The 17,801-nt window shown below is 52.8% G+C and overlaps 5 protein-coding genes and 1 pseudogene across 5 annotated transcripts; 3 read left to right on the top strand and 3 right to left on the bottom strand.

Annotated features, from left to right (window-relative positions):
• Positions 1-68: 68 nt before the first annotated feature.
• LOC112894015 lies at positions 69-4,615 on the bottom strand (annotated as a pseudogene).
• Positions 4,616-5,705: 1,090 nt separating this feature from the next.
• Positions 5,706-7,086, bottom strand: LOC112894249 (pathogen-related protein-like). Its single transcript, XM_025961892.1, has 4 exons — positions 6,850-7,086; positions 6,630-6,762; positions 6,242-6,540; positions 5,706-6,110 (listed from the first exon to the last, which is right to left on the bottom strand). Exons 1-4 carry the CDS (start codon positions 6,988-6,990, stop codon positions 5,979-5,981), a joined length of 705 nt encoding a protein of 234 aa, XP_025817677.1. The 5' UTR covers positions 6,991-7,086; the 3' UTR covers positions 5,706-5,978.
• A 682-nt stretch (positions 7,087-7,768) lies between these two features.
• On the top strand, positions 7,769-8,895 carry LOC112895502 (proteinase inhibitor PSI-1.2). The gene is made up of 2 exons (XM_025963452.1): positions 7,769-7,988; positions 8,388-8,895. The coding sequence occupies exons 1-2, from the start codon at positions 7,943-7,945 to the stop codon at positions 8,576-8,578; spliced, it is 237 nt and encodes a 78-aa protein (XP_025819237.1). The 5' UTR covers positions 7,769-7,942; the 3' UTR covers positions 8,579-8,895.
• Positions 8,896-10,394: 1,499 nt separating this feature from the next.
• LOC112891911 (geranylgeranyl pyrophosphate synthase 7, chloroplastic-like) lies at positions 10,395-11,926 on the top strand. The gene has a single exon (XM_025958915.1). The coding sequence runs from the start codon at positions 10,402-10,404 to the stop codon at positions 11,596-11,598; it is 1,197 nt and encodes a 398-aa protein (XP_025814700.1). The 5' UTR covers positions 10,395-10,401; the 3' UTR covers positions 11,599-11,926.
• Positions 11,927-11,978: 52 nt separating this feature from the next.
• Positions 11,979-12,997, top strand: LOC112891913. Its single transcript, XM_025958916.1, has one exon. It carries the CDS (start codon positions 12,135-12,137, stop codon positions 12,759-12,761), a length of 627 nt encoding a protein of 208 aa, XP_025814701.1. The 5' UTR covers positions 11,979-12,134; the 3' UTR covers positions 12,762-12,997.
• Positions 12,998-14,349: 1,352 nt separating this feature from the next.
• On the bottom strand, positions 14,350-15,408 carry LOC112893673 (expansin-A8-like). Its single transcript, XM_025961127.1, has 2 exons — positions 15,223-15,408; positions 14,350-15,108 (listed from the first exon to the last, which is right to left on the bottom strand). Exons 1-2 carry the CDS (start codon positions 15,362-15,364, stop codon positions 14,480-14,482), a joined length of 771 nt encoding a protein of 256 aa, XP_025816912.1. The 5' UTR covers positions 15,365-15,408; the 3' UTR covers positions 14,350-14,479.
• Between the last annotated feature and the right edge of the window lie 2,393 nt (positions 15,409-17,801).

Raw genomic sequence — 17,801 nt, 5'->3', positions numbered from 1 at the left:
TCTTCGCTTACAAACCACTAGACTCGTGACAGGTTCACAAATCAGTGACAGGCTGTTTTGCTGTTCAAAATCCAGTGTGCATATGTTATTGGGGAATATAATGTACATTATTTTCCTGTGTACAATAGACTGGAACCCTGGCAATCACTCAAACTAAACATACAGTATCCAGGGAACATGCTATTTCAGATTAAAAAAACGTAAAATCATTTATGAAAGGGCGTCAAGGACGAGCTCATGGAGGCCTGAATCTCTTCTAAGGTTCTTCCTTTAGTTTCTGGCACTAACCGCTCCACAAATACAACTGTGATCCCGCAAATGCTCGCAAAGATGAAGAATGTCCCTGCATCGTCCAAGGTATACACAGACATACATCAGCAACAGCAAACAATTCGACCAAAATTTTCTTCTGCTTGCTGCCTTAATTTACCGTAAGTGCTCCACATCATGAGAAAGTTGAAGGCGTACGAGACGATCCATGAACCGAGCCAGTTTATTAAGGTCACAAGGCTTCCTGCTGATCCTTTCATGTTTATAGGAAAGATCTGCATAATCAGTGAAGAGTGTAGTAAATTTCATATCTGTTACAAGCATTCTTTTGAGTCTACCAGTTCTGAATATTTTGTTTTGGTCAGTAATCTCATGTTTCTTCAAGTTACAGTAGAAAATGTACCTCCGACATTATGACCCATGGTATCCCCCCCATGCCCAGTGAAAAGGATCCAATGAAAACCTGGTTGCAAACAGCAAAAAACTTCAGAACAACAGCTCCAAGTGAATGTCTGTGAGAGCGCGACCTCTCTGCCGGTAATGGAGAATAAAGAACAGCACTCAAGTAGCAGTATGTACCAGAAGGCCAGCCAAAGCGAACACGTTCAAGTCCCTTTCCCAGTGCTGTTCCTGTTCCAGGAAGAGAAATACCACTGGTTGAGCCTAAGGATGGCTTGGGTCGACCTCCTTACAATGACGCAATCGATATCAGAAAGTCCAAACCTTAGATAAGAATGACAAAGCAACTAGTAGGCATCCCAAGCATGTCCCAGCTGCAGAGACCTGAAATGTTGCAGCATAAATATTACTGTGGTCATAATTCATTACTGCCTTTCAAGTTCCAAGTATAATTATTTTACCATCAAAAGTGGCCTCCTTCCAGCCTTGTCCATCAGAAGAACCCCTAATCCGATCATCGGAATCTGAAAATTCAAAAGTCCAATCATATGCCTGAGTTCAGTTAGAAGCACATGAGCTGGCAAGGGGCTTGATAAAGTAACCTGTACAATGGCCATGGCGACCGTTCCTGTGTTCCCTGACGAGAAACCTGATCCGTATCAGGAGTGTTAGTGTAGTGCCCCAGTGTGATCCGCGGTAAACATTTCTCTTTAATAACAAAACAACTGTAGGTGATCTAAGGCAATAAGTTGTCATTTTTCCTTACCGGCCGAAACAAATACTTCACTGGCATAGAAAAGAATGCCATTTACTCCCCCAAGCTGTTGAAAGGCCATTAGCCCAACTCCAACCTGACCACAGAACTGATCTTTTAGAAAAAAAAACAGAAACATGTTCCTTCTATGTAGAACGGCATATTTTTAAGATACTCACTGTAACTGCATGAATGTAATCCTTCTGAAACAGGTCCAGCATCTTCGACTTTGGTAAGCGATGAAGCTTTTCTGTGAAAACCTGTACATTAGATTATAGAATTCATAAGGCCATAAAGTAGTACATGAGTTGGAGGATTGTTTTTAACTCCAATAGTTTCATACTTTTATTTCTGAGGCCTCTTCAGATATATCAGTTCCGTGTCCCCTTAGCTTCTGCAATGCTGCCACAAATGCACCTGGGTATCCAGACCTAGCCTGAAATACTTCATTTTTTTTCTATCAGATTTCACTTTGAGAAGAGCTTATATACTCTTTAGCTAAAGAATACGGAACTTAGAGAAAAGCAACCATGATCATAAGAATAACCAAACTTACACTTTCTCGATTGGTAATATATGCAGATTTTTTTATAACTTCTAACATTAAGCCAGAAGCTGAATCTTTTTATTTAACTAACTGAAACTTCAAAGTACGTTCCCTTGCATATGATCCTCATATGATGTCAAATGAGTGCTCCAATGACCATATTAAAGTCTATCAATGCTACCCAAAACTTGTGTCTTCTAATAAAAGAGATTTTGTCAATTACAAATGGATCTCGAAAAGCAACTTACCAGCCATCTGGGGGATTCAGGAATCGCAAGAAGGCCAACCAGCTGCAATAAACATGGTGCCACTCCTACAACAGAAAAGGTAGCATTTATCGTTCATCTATATTACTACATTAGTCTTATTTTCAAATGTGCATAATTCGAAGGAGATATTGTTAGGAAAATAAAGGTCAATTAAAATTGGTCAGATTTAGACCTAGTAAAATGTATTCTAGTTTTTGTAGGGACTGTAGAAGGATAGATTGAAACAAACTACTTTACAAACAATTGCCAAGGTACGCCAGGTGATAAAGGTCCCAAGAACAAAGGCAAGCGACCCTCCACAGCATATCATAAACTGCATGAACGGAGGAGTTTTTTTTCTCTTTTTCTTTGAGATAAAGCTAGCTCTGAACAGTCAGTATAAAAGTCTACCCTGATTGAGTTCAATACAAACCTGATTTACAGTTGCGAAGCCTCCTCTAAGGTTCTTCGGTGTTATCTCTGATATGTATACTGGAACCTGTTCAGGTACAAAAAAATTCAAACCAAATTCATTCAAAAAAATAACAAGATGGAGTTCCTTATTGTAATCACCACATATGAAAGAACTCCAATTCCACATCCGATTAACACCCTTCCAGTGTCAAGCCACCAACAATTCTACGGAGAAATATGTGAAAGCAACCTATCAGATGAACTAAGAAGTAAAAGATACATGGGAAAACTAAAAGTGGAGTGAAACCTGGGAAAAGGCTATCAAGAGATCCAAGAGTGCAGATAACATCTGATATTGCCATTGCCTGCGTTCCACGACGTTCAAGAGGTTATGCACAAATCAATGGAGCATATATACAAATGAAACGATCACTCTGGCTGGCTGTTTTGTCTTTGTACAAGGTGAAGTTTGATGGTGCAGTTAACACTTACGCCTCTTCGACCAGCTCGATCTGCTATGGAGCCACTGATAATGGCGCCCAGCATTGCTCCGATGGTCAGGATCGAGCCGAAGACAGAGTACTGCATGCGATGTGCACATGAGCAGATCAGCATATCTTGTCACGGGATGCTTAAGCGTGGGTTCAGCTATGGCACCAAGATGAACCATCGTTTACAGGAGGAGGTTACCTCAGCTAAGGAGAGGTGGAGATCACGCATGATACCCAGCTGAGACGGCGATGAGTAGCCGATCTGCAGAGCTCAGCGTAGTACGAAGCCGAAATCAAACGTCAATTTTTGCGAGAAAAAAATGTGAAAAACGGCAACAGGTAAATATCACAAATAAACGCAGGCTTACCGACAATCCGAACTCGAAGGATCCGGCGACGGCGACGGCGGTGCTGCCAACGACCACCGCGATCGAAGAGGAGGCGGCGCTGCCATGGCTATCACCGCCGCTGCTCCCGGACACCCTTACCAAGAGAGGTTTCCCGGCTGCGTCCCGTCCCTCTGGCTCCATCGGACCGGCCATGCATGGGTTCTCCCTGTGAGTCCAGCGTCTGTCCCTCGCGTGGTTTTGTTCGGAGGAGAGCTGCTCTGAGCGTGACCAGTGGATGACCAGCGGCTGGCCGGGCGGATAGGTTGGGCAGTGAGTGACCAACCAAACATGCTGCGTCCGGTCATGCAGATGCTTGCCTCCTTGTTCCTCTCTTGTCCTTTGTTTCCTTTGTTTTGTCATCTGCTCTCAATCCTCCATACCATGGAGGATCTGGTGTTTACTGCATGATGTCTCATCAGTCGCGGTTAAATGGTGATTGAAACAAATCTTGGGCTCTGTTTTCCGTAGGAAACAAGACGATTTTGCTACCCAAACAATCCACTTTGTTTGCTCAATGCCTCGTACACGACTCGTTTCACCCTCAAAAGATTCAGTAACCGGTTTTACCCGGCGATTTTGCCAGCATGGAGACATGGCTTTGGCATCCGCTTCTTCAACCTCCCGCCCAGCACCATTGTTGCGTGCAAGACGACGTGGAAAACTGCAGATTTCCAGCGATTACCGGCCAAGTAGGGAAGATTCACGATTCGTTGCGGCCGGAGGCGGAAGGGAAGCTGCGCGGCAACGTGAAAGAGGCGACGGGCCGGGTCGCGCATTTGATCGAGCGGTTGGTGGTCAAGGGGGTCGGGGTATGAGAATGGTGAGCGCCATGTCGCAGCGCGAAGACAAGCGCCTGCTGCGCTTCGACATCGCTTGCTGCACCGGCAGGAGGCGCTCGGCAGGGAGACGCAGCCTGCGCTGCGGACCACCGGTGGGAGTGGGAGTGGGAGCGGGAGGCGGTGGCGCAGGCTCGAGCGGCGGGGGTGCCGCCTGGTTTGGTCTGTGGCTTAATCCGCTCAGCGCGTTGGCCGTGTAGCAGGAGCGGACGCCGCTCATGGTCGGCGCTACCCGTCGGCGTGGGGTACCACGCGCTGGACCCGTGCGGCGCGCCACGGCTGGCAAACGCGGCGGGCAAGCAGGAGAGCAGGCCGGTGACTCGGTTTCATGGCTCCATGCTTCGGCGGTGACGCTGCCCGTCCAGGACGGAGGACGCCACAGAAAGGAGAGTTCTGATTTTTCAGGCGACGTGGCAGAAGTTGGTGACGCGGCGGCGGAATCGTTGACTGACGTGTCATGGCAGGAGGAGTTGAATTGATCAAAACTGCCTCCACGTTGAGAAGCCTTTAAGCAAAGAAGCTTTAAAATAGAGAGACGTGACTTCACACCTCTAGCACCACATCAGTCATCAAGGTATGGTTCCTAGTTTTTGTAGCATTTGGTACACTTCTTGCTTTGGCCTGTGAGATCTCATAGGGATTTGCAGCTTCTAGGGAAGCTACCTCTGGAGAGCGCATGGCGAGGGGAAGCACAAATTCTTTGCTTGACTTTTGGTTCAGTCCGAAATCCTCACTACAGATAGGCTGCTCAAGAGGGCATGGCCATGTGATCCGAACTGTCCTCTGTGTGATCAAGAGCCAGAAACAACGGCTCATCTCTGTCTTCATCGTGTTTCTGCACAGGAAGCCTGGTTTCTCTTGCGGGTATGGTCCAATGATTTGGTGAAGAAGCCGGAGAGGGGTGGACATTGAGGTTTGGTGGACGTCTACTTTGCGGCCGCTCCCTAAAGATCAGCGGCGACATGTTGCAGCTTTGCTAATGTACACGGCCTGGAACATCTGGAAGGAAAGGAACACGAGAATTTTTTAAGGCAAATCTGTGACAGTAGTTCCTATGTTAGTCTCATGTCTTGTTTCTTATGAGTTTGAGGGTCTCGCCTCTGCTTTTCTCTCTCATATGATTTGGCAGCGCTCTTTTTTGGCAAAACAACTGCTGATTTTTGAAAGAGCCATTTCTATGGGAACCTAGCTCGTTTGATTTTTTTTTTCATTGGAATATATTGGTACAAACCAAGTGACAAGGAGGATGCAACAGATGACACAAATATGGTGAGTCGATCATCAATTTTTTTTAAAAAAAAAATATGGTGAGTCAAGCTTTGAACGCCGTCGTCATAGATTTCTTCGCAATAATTGGTGGCGGCACACTAATAAATCATGTTACGTCATTTCGCCATTCTAAAACTCAGCCTTGGGCTGGCACCATGACGTATCCATACGGAGCAAGGAAGGTTGTGTGGCAGACAAACACCAAGCTACTCTTCTTCTCTTGCGAGAACAAACAAACTTTTTCATCCAATTTCACGCTTATTTCATGCCACGCGGAATTATCATCAATCAGAAAGCAGCTGCGATACACTGAATTTGGCCGTTCCAGAGTCCAAACACGCTCGCTGTTCGATGCATTCATTCAGTCCGCCTGCATCACCGGGCAGCCTGAGCCTGAACCTGACGCGGCATCGGGCGGGCTCAAGAAGCTGGCCAGGAAGTTGCCGCGCTCGTAGAAGTACTCCGACTTCTCCACCTTCATCTCCTCGTCAACCTAGCAAGCATTGCAACATCGCAGGCAGAAATTCAGTGAATGCTCTGTTATGTAGTCTGTCTGAACTTCGAGCGGATGCAGCGTCGATCGAGAATGCAGAGGCGCCGATCGATGCTGTAACTGCAACTCACATGGAAGATGCAGACGCCGACGAACTCGACGCGCTGGCCGTGCGGCGGGTGGCCCTTGAAGGGCCCCTCCATGTAACCCCAGTGCCGGAACTTGAAGGCGATCTTGGGCGGGCCGCTGTAGACGTCGAGCACCTCGATGGCGAACCCCCGCGGGAAGGCCGTCAGGAACGTGGCCATGGAGGACTCGAGCGTCTCCTGGTCCGGGTCGAAGATGCGGTGCTCGGGGGGGAGCTTGGTGCGCAGGAAGTTGTTGTAGCCGCCGATGGCCATCACCTCGGCCCGGCTCAGGGCCTTCATCCCTGCAGGCGAGTCACCGGAGCGTGTCACGGCCTTCAGCCATGGATGGAACTAGAAGCTCCGGCGGCGGCGACCGGCCGGCGCATCTCACCGTTGGTGCTGGCGGTGTACTTGGCGGAGTTGACGGTCTTCTGGTCCTCGGGGCGCACCTTGTGGACCAGCTCCATCTCCCAGGTCTTGAGCAGCCGCTGCACCTTCTCCTCCAGGGACCCCTCGGGCCACACCTAGATGACACAGTCCAAGCAAGATCGATCGATGATCCATCGGACAGACTTGTCTCGGAAATGGACAGACCCCGAATCGGCGCGTACCTGCGTCCGCTCCGCCTCGAAGAGCTTGTTGACGACATCGTAGTTGGGCGGCGCGCCGTGCCTCCACACGGTGTCCCTCTCGCTCTCGCCGTGGATGAAGGAGCGGTACTTGTCCCCTCCCACCTCGGCGGCGGCCGCCATTGCTGACTGTGGCTGCAAGCTCTGCCTGACTCTGGTCGAGGGACACTTGCTAATACTATTTGGGAGCTGATGGAGTATGTCATTAAACAAGCGTGGCTCCCTACTTATAGCGAGACCAGATGAGATAACGTAAACAACGTGACCTCGCGAGCGCTGCTGCGGTGGCCGTCGTCATGAAGTCCGGCAGAGAAAAGTCACCGGCCCGAGCCGTCACTGTCGCCAACTCGCGGTGAGCCGGCCGCCCCTGCTCGTCCTCACGGCGGCGCTTGTCCCGTAGCTCCGGAAAATGCTTGCTCCGGCCACGATGCCGGGAAACGGCGTGGAATTTCGTTCCAGCGATTGTTCCTGAAAAAGATCGATCGCTAGGTCAGGACTGAAACACCAGCAGATCGACGTGGTAGTTGACGAGACGGTGAGATTTGGTAGAGAAATATCCTTGCCGAAACCACGAGGATGGTGTTAGCACACTCTGGAGTCTGGAGTAGCCTCCACCAATTGTGGCGTGCTCCTCGGCAGCGGCAGGTGAGATCACCAGTGACGCCATGAGCTTGCCATAAACAAACAAACAAAGCTACATGCAGGGTAAGTTTCAGCAAAACAAATGAAGTTTGGTGTTCATGATCGACCACTTTCAATTATTCCTCGGTCAAACCAAACCATTTTTTCTTTTACCATTACAATGAGGGTTCTAGCCCAAGATCAAAAAGATCGGCAGATACATCCAGGATAAAGTGGAGCATGTGGCCAACAATTCAGGCCTGACTTAGTTGACTTCAAAGTAGGAGAAACTCTGCGTTTCAACGTCGACGCTAGTGCGCATAGCAGCACTCCGAGAGGTAAGGCTCTGGGCCAGCACAAAAGAGGCCGTCAGCCGAATGGGTAGAGGCACCACCGCCGGCCGGACCCTAAATCGCCGGGGCTAACAAGCTCGTCAGCTCAAGAGGAGAAAGCCATGGCTGCATCCAGGGTCCACATCACCTGCGCCCTCCTCCTAATCGGTAACAGTTCGATCAGAGCCTTGAATCCGTAAACTCCTCAGACTATTACGGGCACGGATTGAGTGATTATTAGTTGGAAGAGTTTGATTTTAGATGTTTTAATTTTTCTGTATTTTGTTAGTATTCCATCTTTGCAACCTAAGTTCAGATTTTAGGTGATCTTTTTAGTGCACCGACTGAACATTCCGTTCATAATGGCCATTATCGACCAAGTGCGTTTTCTTGTGCAGTAGACTGAACAAGCGTTTAAGATCTGTTCGCGATGTAGTAAACCGATCCTGATCGAGCACGCACGGAGGGACACTGGCAACCTGAATTTTCACTGTCGTTTCTCTGAAACAAGAATGCGCACAGTGGGGTGTCTTTGCCTCACGATGATGGCTGCGATTCTGGCTGCAGGTGCGGTGCTGCTGGGGCAGGGGCAGGAGGGCATGGAGGGCGCCGTCGCCTGCCCCCAGTACTGCCTTGAGGTGGACTACGTGACCTGCCCGTCCTCCGGCGCCGAGAAGCTCCCGGCGAGGTGCAACTGCTGCATGACGCCCAAAGGCTGCACGCTCCACCTCTCCGACGGCACGCAGCAGACCTGCTAAAGCTCTCAAGTCTGAACAAGTGCACTGCTAGTGTCCATGTCATACATGATGAAGCGAGAAGAACTGAAGACATGCAGGTCATCTGGACCGCAACCACCTTCTGCTTGCCTGCAGGTCTTGGCAAATAAAGTTTTCCTTTTTATTTTGCGTGTGTGTATCATCATCCGTATGCGTGATCATCCATCGTTTAAGCCATTAAGGCACGGGCATCAACTGTCAAGCGTAGAAATGTAGAATGACGTTAGCAGAATCGAAACAAAAATCTCCATAGAAAATTCAGCCGTCTGCTCGCTGAACGGTTGAAGTTTTATATATTGTCTGTGAACTTTAGGTGCAATTAGCAATCAGCATTTCAGAATGCTGTACCCCGGTCCCGTTGCATTGCAATTGACCAAATAAACGTTTACGGTAAAAAAAAAAGCCTCGACAGCCACGCTCTGTGACCTCACGGGGAACACGTGCTCCAACTACTCGCTCACAAGTCACGACTCGACTTGCCAATTTGCCATTAGACCTGTCTCAGTGAGGAGTATCATCGTATACGTATCAGGATTAGAAATTTGATAATTGTGCCGAAGGAGTATTATGGTGATGATACTCCTCTGTTATTCCATGAAACTCCTCCTCTCTACTTATAAATAATTCTATCATCTCAGCGAATTTGCTGATGTGGTATGACATTTAATGCTAATAACACTTCTGTAATATTTCCATTAAAATTAGCCTTACACACGCCAAAGTCACGTTAGCTCAGCGATCGAACCATCTTGGACTCACTTTACCTAGCCTGCACAACTTTTCGGAACACCACCTGATGTGTTGGCTCTGCCGGGGGTACCTATAATTCTAACCATCTTGTCTTCCTCCTCCAGCTTTGGCTCATGGCTGATTCGCCAATAATCCTCCTGCAGCCAGGCTTGCGGGGTCCCAACTTCTTGTCCATCTTTATCACGTGGTACGAAAATAAACGCATTTGAAATCCAAAAGTTGGTAACCTTTTGAAGGCCCACGCCCCCATACCACGTTACCTATGCATCTCGAGGGCGGGATATGACTCTTTCTATCGGAACGTCCATCGCGCCGACGTAGAGCTACTAGCTAGGTAGCTAGGTAGCTAGGTAGTGTAGTGTTTGGTTCGGGAGCAGACTGAGGTGGAGCTAGCTTGTCCTATGTTTGGTACACGAGCGTAGAGCCGGTGCTATTTAGGAAGTGAATATTCGCTCCAGATGTGGGACGGCCGCTTGATCCTACGAAATCGAGTGGATCGTGCCCTCCCACCTTGACATCATCTCTTGCCGTGACGATGCTGGTGAGCGCTCGGGTGTGGTGAGATGAGGCGCGGTGCGCTGAAATTAATTAGGGTCATGATACATTACCACCCATACGACGCACAATTTGCACGTATCATTTTGTCCCTTTGTAAGAGATGCCGGGAGGTTAACTGCTGGGCAATATGTATTTAATAAAGGATGATCTTCTTCCATTGTATGCTTTTGGTCCTTAATGACCTTAGAGTATAGCAATAGAATAGAATAGAGTGCCGCATGTTCCACGTGTGACGCGGACTAGCATCTCCGTTCTCCAGCCAACCTGCTCCATCTCTATCTCGTCGATCGCATGCAAGAGCTGCATCGAGAGCTACCTCTCACCTGCCTCAGATCAGAAACGGGCAAGCAGCGGGAAGCTGTCGTGTCAGCTGTCCACGTTGGCAAGCAGCGTGTGCCCCCAGCGTTCGGACAGGCGCTGTCCAAGGCCGGAGCGAGGCCTGCCCAGCTAATGTTCAGAAAGAAACACAGTGTCTATTTAAAGCGCTCGTCCCGAAGATGGTTGCAAGCCCGAGTCCCAACACACCTCTCTTTCTCTCTACCAGTCTCCGTCTCCACTTCTCCCTGGTAGGCCGAGACACTCGACGCGTGCACATGGACAGGTTGGCATCCTGCTTCATCCAGCACGGAGCACCATCCCAAAGCTTCAAGCTCTACAGTCTTCAAAGACGACCATCCACTTCGCTGCTCAGGCGATCCGTTCCCATCGTCCGGTGCGCCGCGGCCCATGCTTCCACTGCCGCCAAAGCCACGAGCGTCGACGTCGTCAATGGCAGCGGCAACGGCGGCGGCGGCGGCGGCTTCGACTTCGAGACCTACCTGTCGGCCAAGGCCAAGGCCGTGCACGACGCGCTGGACGTCGCCCTGCGGGACCTGCGGTGCCCCGCGTCCCTGAGCGCGTCCATGCGCTACTCCGTCCTGGCGGGCGGCAAGCGCCTCCGCCCCGCGCTGGCCATCGCCGCGTGCGAGCTCGCGGGCGGGCTGGCGGCCGCGGCGACCCCCGTGGCCTGCGCCGTCGAGATGATCCACACCGCGTCGCTCATCCACGACGACATGCCGTGCATGGACGACGGCGCGCTCCGGCGCGGGCGGCCCTCGAACCACGTCGCCTTCGGCGAGCCCACGGCGCTGCTGGCGGGGGACGCGCTCCTGGCGCTCGCGTTCGAGCACGTGGCCCGGGGCAGCGCAGCCGCCGGCGTCCCCGCGGACCGCGCCCTCCGCGCCGTCATGGAGCTGGGCAGCGCGGCGGGCGTGGGCGGCGTCGCGGCAGGGCAGGTCGCGGACATGGAGGCCGAGGGGGACCCCTCCGTGGGCCTGGCGGCGCTGGAGTACATCCACGTGCACAAGGCGGCGCGGCTGGTGGAGGCCGCGGCGGTGTCGGGCGCCATCGTCGGGGGAGCCGGGGACGCCGAGGCCGAGCGCGTCCGCCGGTACGCGCACTTCCTGGGCCTCCTGAGCCAGGTGGTGGACGACGTGCTGGACGTGACGGGCACGTCGGAGCAGCTCGGGAAGACGGTCGGCAAGGACGCGGCCGCCGGGAAGGCCACGTACCCGCGGCTGCTGGGCCTGGAGGGCGCGCACGCGTACGCGGGCGAGCTCGTCGCCAAGGCCGAGGCGGAGCTCGACGGGTTCGACGCCGCCGGCGCCGCGCCGCTACGGCACCTCGCTCGGTTCATGGCGTACCGACAGCACTGAAGACTGAACGTGACGCGTTCGTTGACGACCTCGCTGAAGCGACGAGCGAGGCAGTTGTGGGCTTCTGTCAGATCGAGTGCCTTTGCCAGCCCAAAGGCTATATGGGCTTTCAAGTGGGCTGTAGTTTTAGCCCATACCTTCCAGCCCAATCCAGTTAGCGGCCTACTAAATTTGAGTTCGTTTCCGGCTCGTCACGGACCGGAGCTGTAGTGGGCTCCGGACTGTGGAGGGCTATGGGCTTTCTGCTGAAGCTTTTTGTAAGTGCCAGTTCGTTGTTCCGTCACGAGTAAACGGTTGCGCTCCCACGAGCACAAAGATTCTTCGTCCAGTGCCGATCGCCCACCTCCACCCTCCATTCGTAAAAGCGAGGCAATTACGCCATGCATGAGCACGACCCGGCACATCCGTGCGCTCCGCGAATATGTTCTCGGTTCCCCTCCTCCATAAACCAACCATGCGCCCGCGGCTAATCAACTCGTCACTCCAAACTCCCACTTCGCTCGGAGCTCCTCGTCAGGCCGCGCGCGCACCAAGCCATGGCCGCTCGTGCCGCCGCCGCCGCCTGCGACGCCGTGCGCGGGGCTCTCTGCGGCGCCGCGTCGCGGCTGCGGAGCTGCTACAGTTCCATCTCCGCCTCCTCCTCCCCTGTGGCGCTCGCGGCCGGCCTCGCCGCGCTCCTGTGCTGCGGCGCCGCGGGGGCGGCGTTCCCGCGCGCCGCGGCCTCGCTCCTGCCGCTGGCGGCGTCGACCGCCCTCTGCTGCGCGGCAGCGGGGCTCTTCGCGGCCGAGGAGCGGGGCGCCGCGGACGCCGCCGTGGAGGCCGTGGTGCTTGCGGGCGGCCGCCGCCGCCAGGGGAAGCCCGAGGCCGGGCTGGTCCAGGTGATCGGCGAGGCCAACGCGAGCGCGTACGCAGACAACGGCGGTGGCGTCCAGGTGGGGTGCTTCCTGCGCAGGTCGGCGTGGCACGGCGTGGATGAGGACGGCGAGGAGGTCGTCTTCGCCGGCACGCTCGCGCCCTGCCTGGCCGGAGGCGCGCCGCGGCCCGGGCACGGCGCGCTCGAGGAGGAGGTCGCGGCGATGCGGGTGGACAGGCTCGCCGAGGGCGTGTGGGACAGCTACTTCGGCGGGTGGTCCAGGTGGCACGACGTCGACGCCGCGGCCTAGGTGATGCCGCTGCAGCGGGTCAATTGGGTTCTTTCCTGTGGAATTCCTTTGGATAAAACCGAAGCTATTTCTGTGGAACTCCTGCGTTCTAGACTTCCAGCCTCTGAGTTTAGAGTTTCGCTGCCGCTGGCTGCTAAAGTGTGCGTTTGGTTCAGCTGTGAGCTGTGAAAAAGCTGTTGTCACATATCTACTGGCAGATGACTGCTGTGAAAAAGCTGAAAGTCGTTTGATTCAAACTGCTATGAGTTGTCGACTGTGAAAAAATTATATATTATCTTTATGCAAATTGACAGTATACAATATTTTTTTATGATGATCAAATTTTTTTTCCTTTAAATCTTTATTTATATATATATATGAAAATATTTGGAGTTAACTTTTTGTATTCTTTTTATTTTTATTTTTCTATATATGAAAATCTTAATTTTCTTATATATACAAAAAACTGAAAGGATATATATGTGACCAATAGTAGGTGTGTATTCGGAAAAGCTGCAAAAGCAAGATACAAGCTACTTTCAAATTTGTACTATAGAAAAGCACAGCTGTAGAAAAGCTGAACCTCTTTGTTCAGCTTCTACTTTCTAAAAGCAGAATCAGGTTCAAAGAGCTGAACCAAACGCAGCCAAAATCACACGACTAAAATTCATCCAAAATTAGCACGATGGTTAAGTAGGGTGGTTGGCTTCCTAGCTGAATGATCACTTGATGGATCGTGCTCTGGCGGGGCCCCCGCCAATTTGGTTTCCATCAACCACGTTTGTTGGCTGGTTCTTGTCATTTTCATTGTCGATGGAGACGGCGGCGGTGAGCGAACCGGCTGCCTGGTGCTCTACTGGTCTGGTGATCTCGTATGGTCCAAGGGCGGTTCAGCGACACTAGCGCGTAATTTAATCTGTCAGGTAGCACTTCTTATTAGCTTAAAATTTGGCATCTTCCAAACTTTCATCAGATGACGATTCATAGGAAACGCAGCGCAGTTTGCGTTGCCCGTGCCTGTTTCGCCGAGCTACCTAGCAGAACGGCGACTGTCCTGTCAAGACATGGAACTGAGAGGATACGGTTGGTGTATGGTCAGCTCTGAAGATCACCGGCATGATCAAGATCAGCTCGTATAAAATAGTGCTTGATATGCATCTGGTTCCACTGCGAGTATCGGATTCCTACTTAGGCATCTCTCTCTTTGCCGAGGAAAAAGGCACGCGGGCTTTTGCTTCGCGACCGACGTGACGGACAAGCCTGAGCGGCCCGCGCTTGATGATTCTTGAGCACACGACACGGCTGAGTTAGCAAGCGCGAAAATCGGCCGGGAGACGACAAGCCAATTCAAACAAGGATTTGAAATCCCCTGCTTGGATTTTGCAGAAGATTCGGGCCTGCTCCGATCCCCTGCTGGAGCGGCGAGGCCCGAGGGCCGTGGGGCAGGGAGTTGGGCCGCAGATTGGGCCGTGCCTAGGTTTACGTTTCGGCCACGCTGAGGTCGTCCTTGGCCCACTCAGGATAATGGGCCTTTTCCCTTAAAAAGATCATGCGAATGTGCATGCGTGGGCGGCCTTTGATCCTATGCCACGTCGACTCGACCAATACCTTGTCAGCAATAATAATGCATAAATATACTGCACATTTTTACGACAAGGAAAAATAAAGAGCCAAGAAAAAGAAGACAAAAAAAAAGAGACATGCAAGAAAATCACAAGAATAGATAGAATCGGGCGTCGTCAGTAGAACTGGGCATTGGACGTGTAGGTGCCGCCGAACCACCACCCCGGGGGGGCGACGTTGTTGGCCGTGACGATGCGGCCGTCGTCGGACCGGAGGCGGAACGAGAGGCTCTGCCCGTTGAGGTAGGCGTTGCTCTGCCAGTTGGCGCCCCAGTTCCGGGTCATGGCCATCCAGTCCGTCCGGGCGCCCCTGATCCAGGCCTGCGCCACCACGCCGCTGCCGCCCACGTTCGCCACCGTCACCAGCTCGAAGTAGCTTCGCCCGCCGACGGTGAACCGGACGCCGCCGGCGCGCCGGCACGGCACGCGGCGGTAGTTCACCGGAACGATCCCGGCGCGGTAGACGGCGATGGACTCCCACGCCGGCTGCGACATGTCGAAGTGCCGGCGCGGCGGGTTGCACCAGCCTCCGCGGTCGCCGGCCAGCGCCCAGTTGGGCGGGCAGAGGTTGGTGGCGGTGACGGTGATGGAGGCGCCCGGCTTGCAGTAGCGCGACCGCCGGGCGTCGCAGGCGATGGTGAAGCAGGCGCCGCACATGGCGCCGTTGTTGAAGAGCGCCGTGCTCAGCGCCGTCGTCCGCGTCCCGTACCCCGCGTTGTACAGGTTGCCGTACCCGCACGCGCCGCCTGGTGATCGATCGGAGGATCAGAGATGTTAGCATTCGCAAACTGATGGATCCGTCCAATTCATCAATGCAAAGACAGACATGGCAAGAGCAGCAGGATATGATGCTTGCTTACCCATGGTGCCGGAGGCGTCGCTGCCGCCGTAGAAGGTGGCGAAGGCGGGTGTCCATTGAGCCGCCGCCACCGACGGCCCTCCGAGGAAGAAGAAGAAGAAGGCGCACGGGGTCATCATCAGGAGCGCGAGCATCTTCGCCATGTCAGCTAGCTGCCAGTGCTCGGTGCCGTACGACCGGGTGTGTTGGTGCCGAGGAATCGTCACCAAGGAGCCGTATATATAGTGTACGTTGCCCCTGACACTTGCAAGCACCAATCAACTGCTCGATCAATCCGGCGGTCAGGCGAGTACCGGCCGGCCGGGGAGGGCAGCGTCGAGCGTCCCCGACTCCCCGTTCGTATTTTGCAGCGAGCGAGCGAGAAAGCGACGACTGGCCAGCGCGTGGATGGTTGGGCCAGGATTGACTTTTGCGCGCGCCTGCATGTTCGTGTTCATGATTGGATGGATTACTAGTACCTTGGATAAGAAAGAATTCTCGTCGCAGCTAGAACAAATTCGCGCCACCGCTGCTGCTGCGACGCCGGTGGCCATGTGCGCGCGCGTCTCGCTCAGCACCCAGTCACCCAATCACCCATCCCTAAGTAAGCGCTCTCGCGGCCTGATTCGGCACGCGCTCTCCATGCGGTGAAGAATGGAGGAGATGAAATCAACAACTGCGTAACGATCATGTCAAGAATCCCACAGCGTCAGGTTTCTGTAATTCCCGCACTCAGCTGAATCTAAACAGCAGGAAATTACTCCATCCATTTTAAATTATTAGTCATTTTAACTTTTCTAAATTCATAGTTTTACTATATATGCATCTACCTATATATATTATGTCTATATGTACAACAAAGATTATAAATTTAGAAAAGTCAAAACAACTAATAATTTAGGATGGAGGATGGAGGGAGTAGTAATCTTCAGGACGGCGCGAACTGAAGTTCGTACATTACTTCATCTCATGTGAAGCCGCATTTCTTCGTAACCCATTTCAGGATGGCAAAGGATCTTTCGACCATTGCCATCCTGCAGGTCCTTGCACTTTGCTTTCACAAAAAAGAAAAGAAAAAAAAGGTTTCTTGCACTCTGTGATACTAAGAGAATTTTTTTTCTCGAATACGCAGAAGAGCTGCTCATCATTGTATTAAGCAGAAGAATGAAGGAGTTTTACAAAGGCCCAACCCCTGGTGGAAGCTCGGCAAGCTCCAACGGCAAGCCGTGGAACAAAGAAGAAACACCGGCCTAATGCTCACCAAGCCTACTCCTCACGTCTAAGACAAACCAATCTAGTTAGTTGCTCCCGCCTCCACCCAGATCCTGATCTCGAGCTTGATGAGCTGCAGAAGCTGATCAGCAGAGGAAGAACGCTGGTCAAAGAGACGGGCATTCCGCTCTTTCAAAAGGAGCCAAATGATCAGCATGAAGAGGGTATCAAATCCCTTGCGTCGCTCCTTCGCTTGCAGGCATCGGCCATGAGACCACCAGTCCTGTAGCGTCAGCTGTTGCGAAGCAAAGGAACAGGTGCAGTCCAAAGTGATGAGCGCATCCCACCAGAGTTGCTTGGCGTAAGAGCAGTTCACCAGGATGTGATCACACGTCTCTGGTTCCTGGTCGCAGAGCCAACAGGTGTCGTGGGCGTCCAGTCCGTGTCGACGCCGTCGGTCGGCCGTCCAGATTTTCCCTTTCGTTGCCAACCAAGTGAAGAACTTCACCTTTGGTGGCGCCCAGCTCTTCCAGATACGGGTGGCTCCCTGCATGCAGATACTTCCATGATGCATTGCCGCATAAGCTAACCTTGCCGTGTAATTGCCATCCACAGTCCAACTAACGCCATCGAAATGAATCCGGTCCGGCCGGTACCCAGCTGAAAGTCAGCTAGCAGGCCCCAAAGCCTGATATACTCCATCAGGACCGGGATGGACAGGCCACCGGAGATATCTCTGACCCATCGATGACCACTCGGAGCCTGCGCCACCGTTCGTCGCCTGGCAATACGCTTAGAGATCATTGTGACCAGGTTCGGTGCAATCTGCCCCACCGAGCGCCCATTGATCCAGTTATCAGACCAAAACAAGGTGCGCTCGCCGTTGCCGACCGAGACCGTGACCGAGGCACTGAATACCGCATGAACTTCAGGCTCAAAATCAAGCTGCAGGGCGGACCACGCCCTGTTTTCATCGGTGCGCTGGAACCAAAGCCAACGCGTGCGCAAAGAAAATCCGGCCAGCTTCAGATCGATGATACCCAGCCCGCCAAACCTCGTCGGCCGGCAGCAGGTAGGAAAGGCGACTGCACTTTTTCCTCGGCATGAAGCATTGGTTCCCATCCAGAGGAAACTCCGTCCAATTTCTCTGAAGACCCACGGTGGCAGCTTATCTGCCATCAGTGTGTAGATCGGCATGGTGGAGAGGGCTTTGATCAGAGTGAGCCTACCGCTTTTGTTCATAAGAGGTCCTTGCCAAGGTGCCAGCTTGGCGGCCATCTTTTCCACCAGCGGTCTGTATTGTGCCTTTGGGAGGGCCCTGGTCGACAGCGGAACACCCAGATAGATGATGGGGAACTGCGCAAGGGTGCACGGCTACACCGCTCTGAA

The sequence above is a fragment of the Panicum hallii genome, chromosome 5 (genome assembly GCF_002211085.1).
Source record: "Panicum hallii strain FIL2 chromosome 5, PHallii_v3.1, whole genome shotgun sequence".
In the NCBI taxonomy this organism is placed as follows: Eukaryota; Viridiplantae; Streptophyta; class Magnoliopsida; order Poales; family Poaceae; genus Panicum; species Panicum hallii.
Note: the sequence above shows the minus strand (reverse complement) of the source record. Positions and strands in the feature narration are given on the sequence as shown.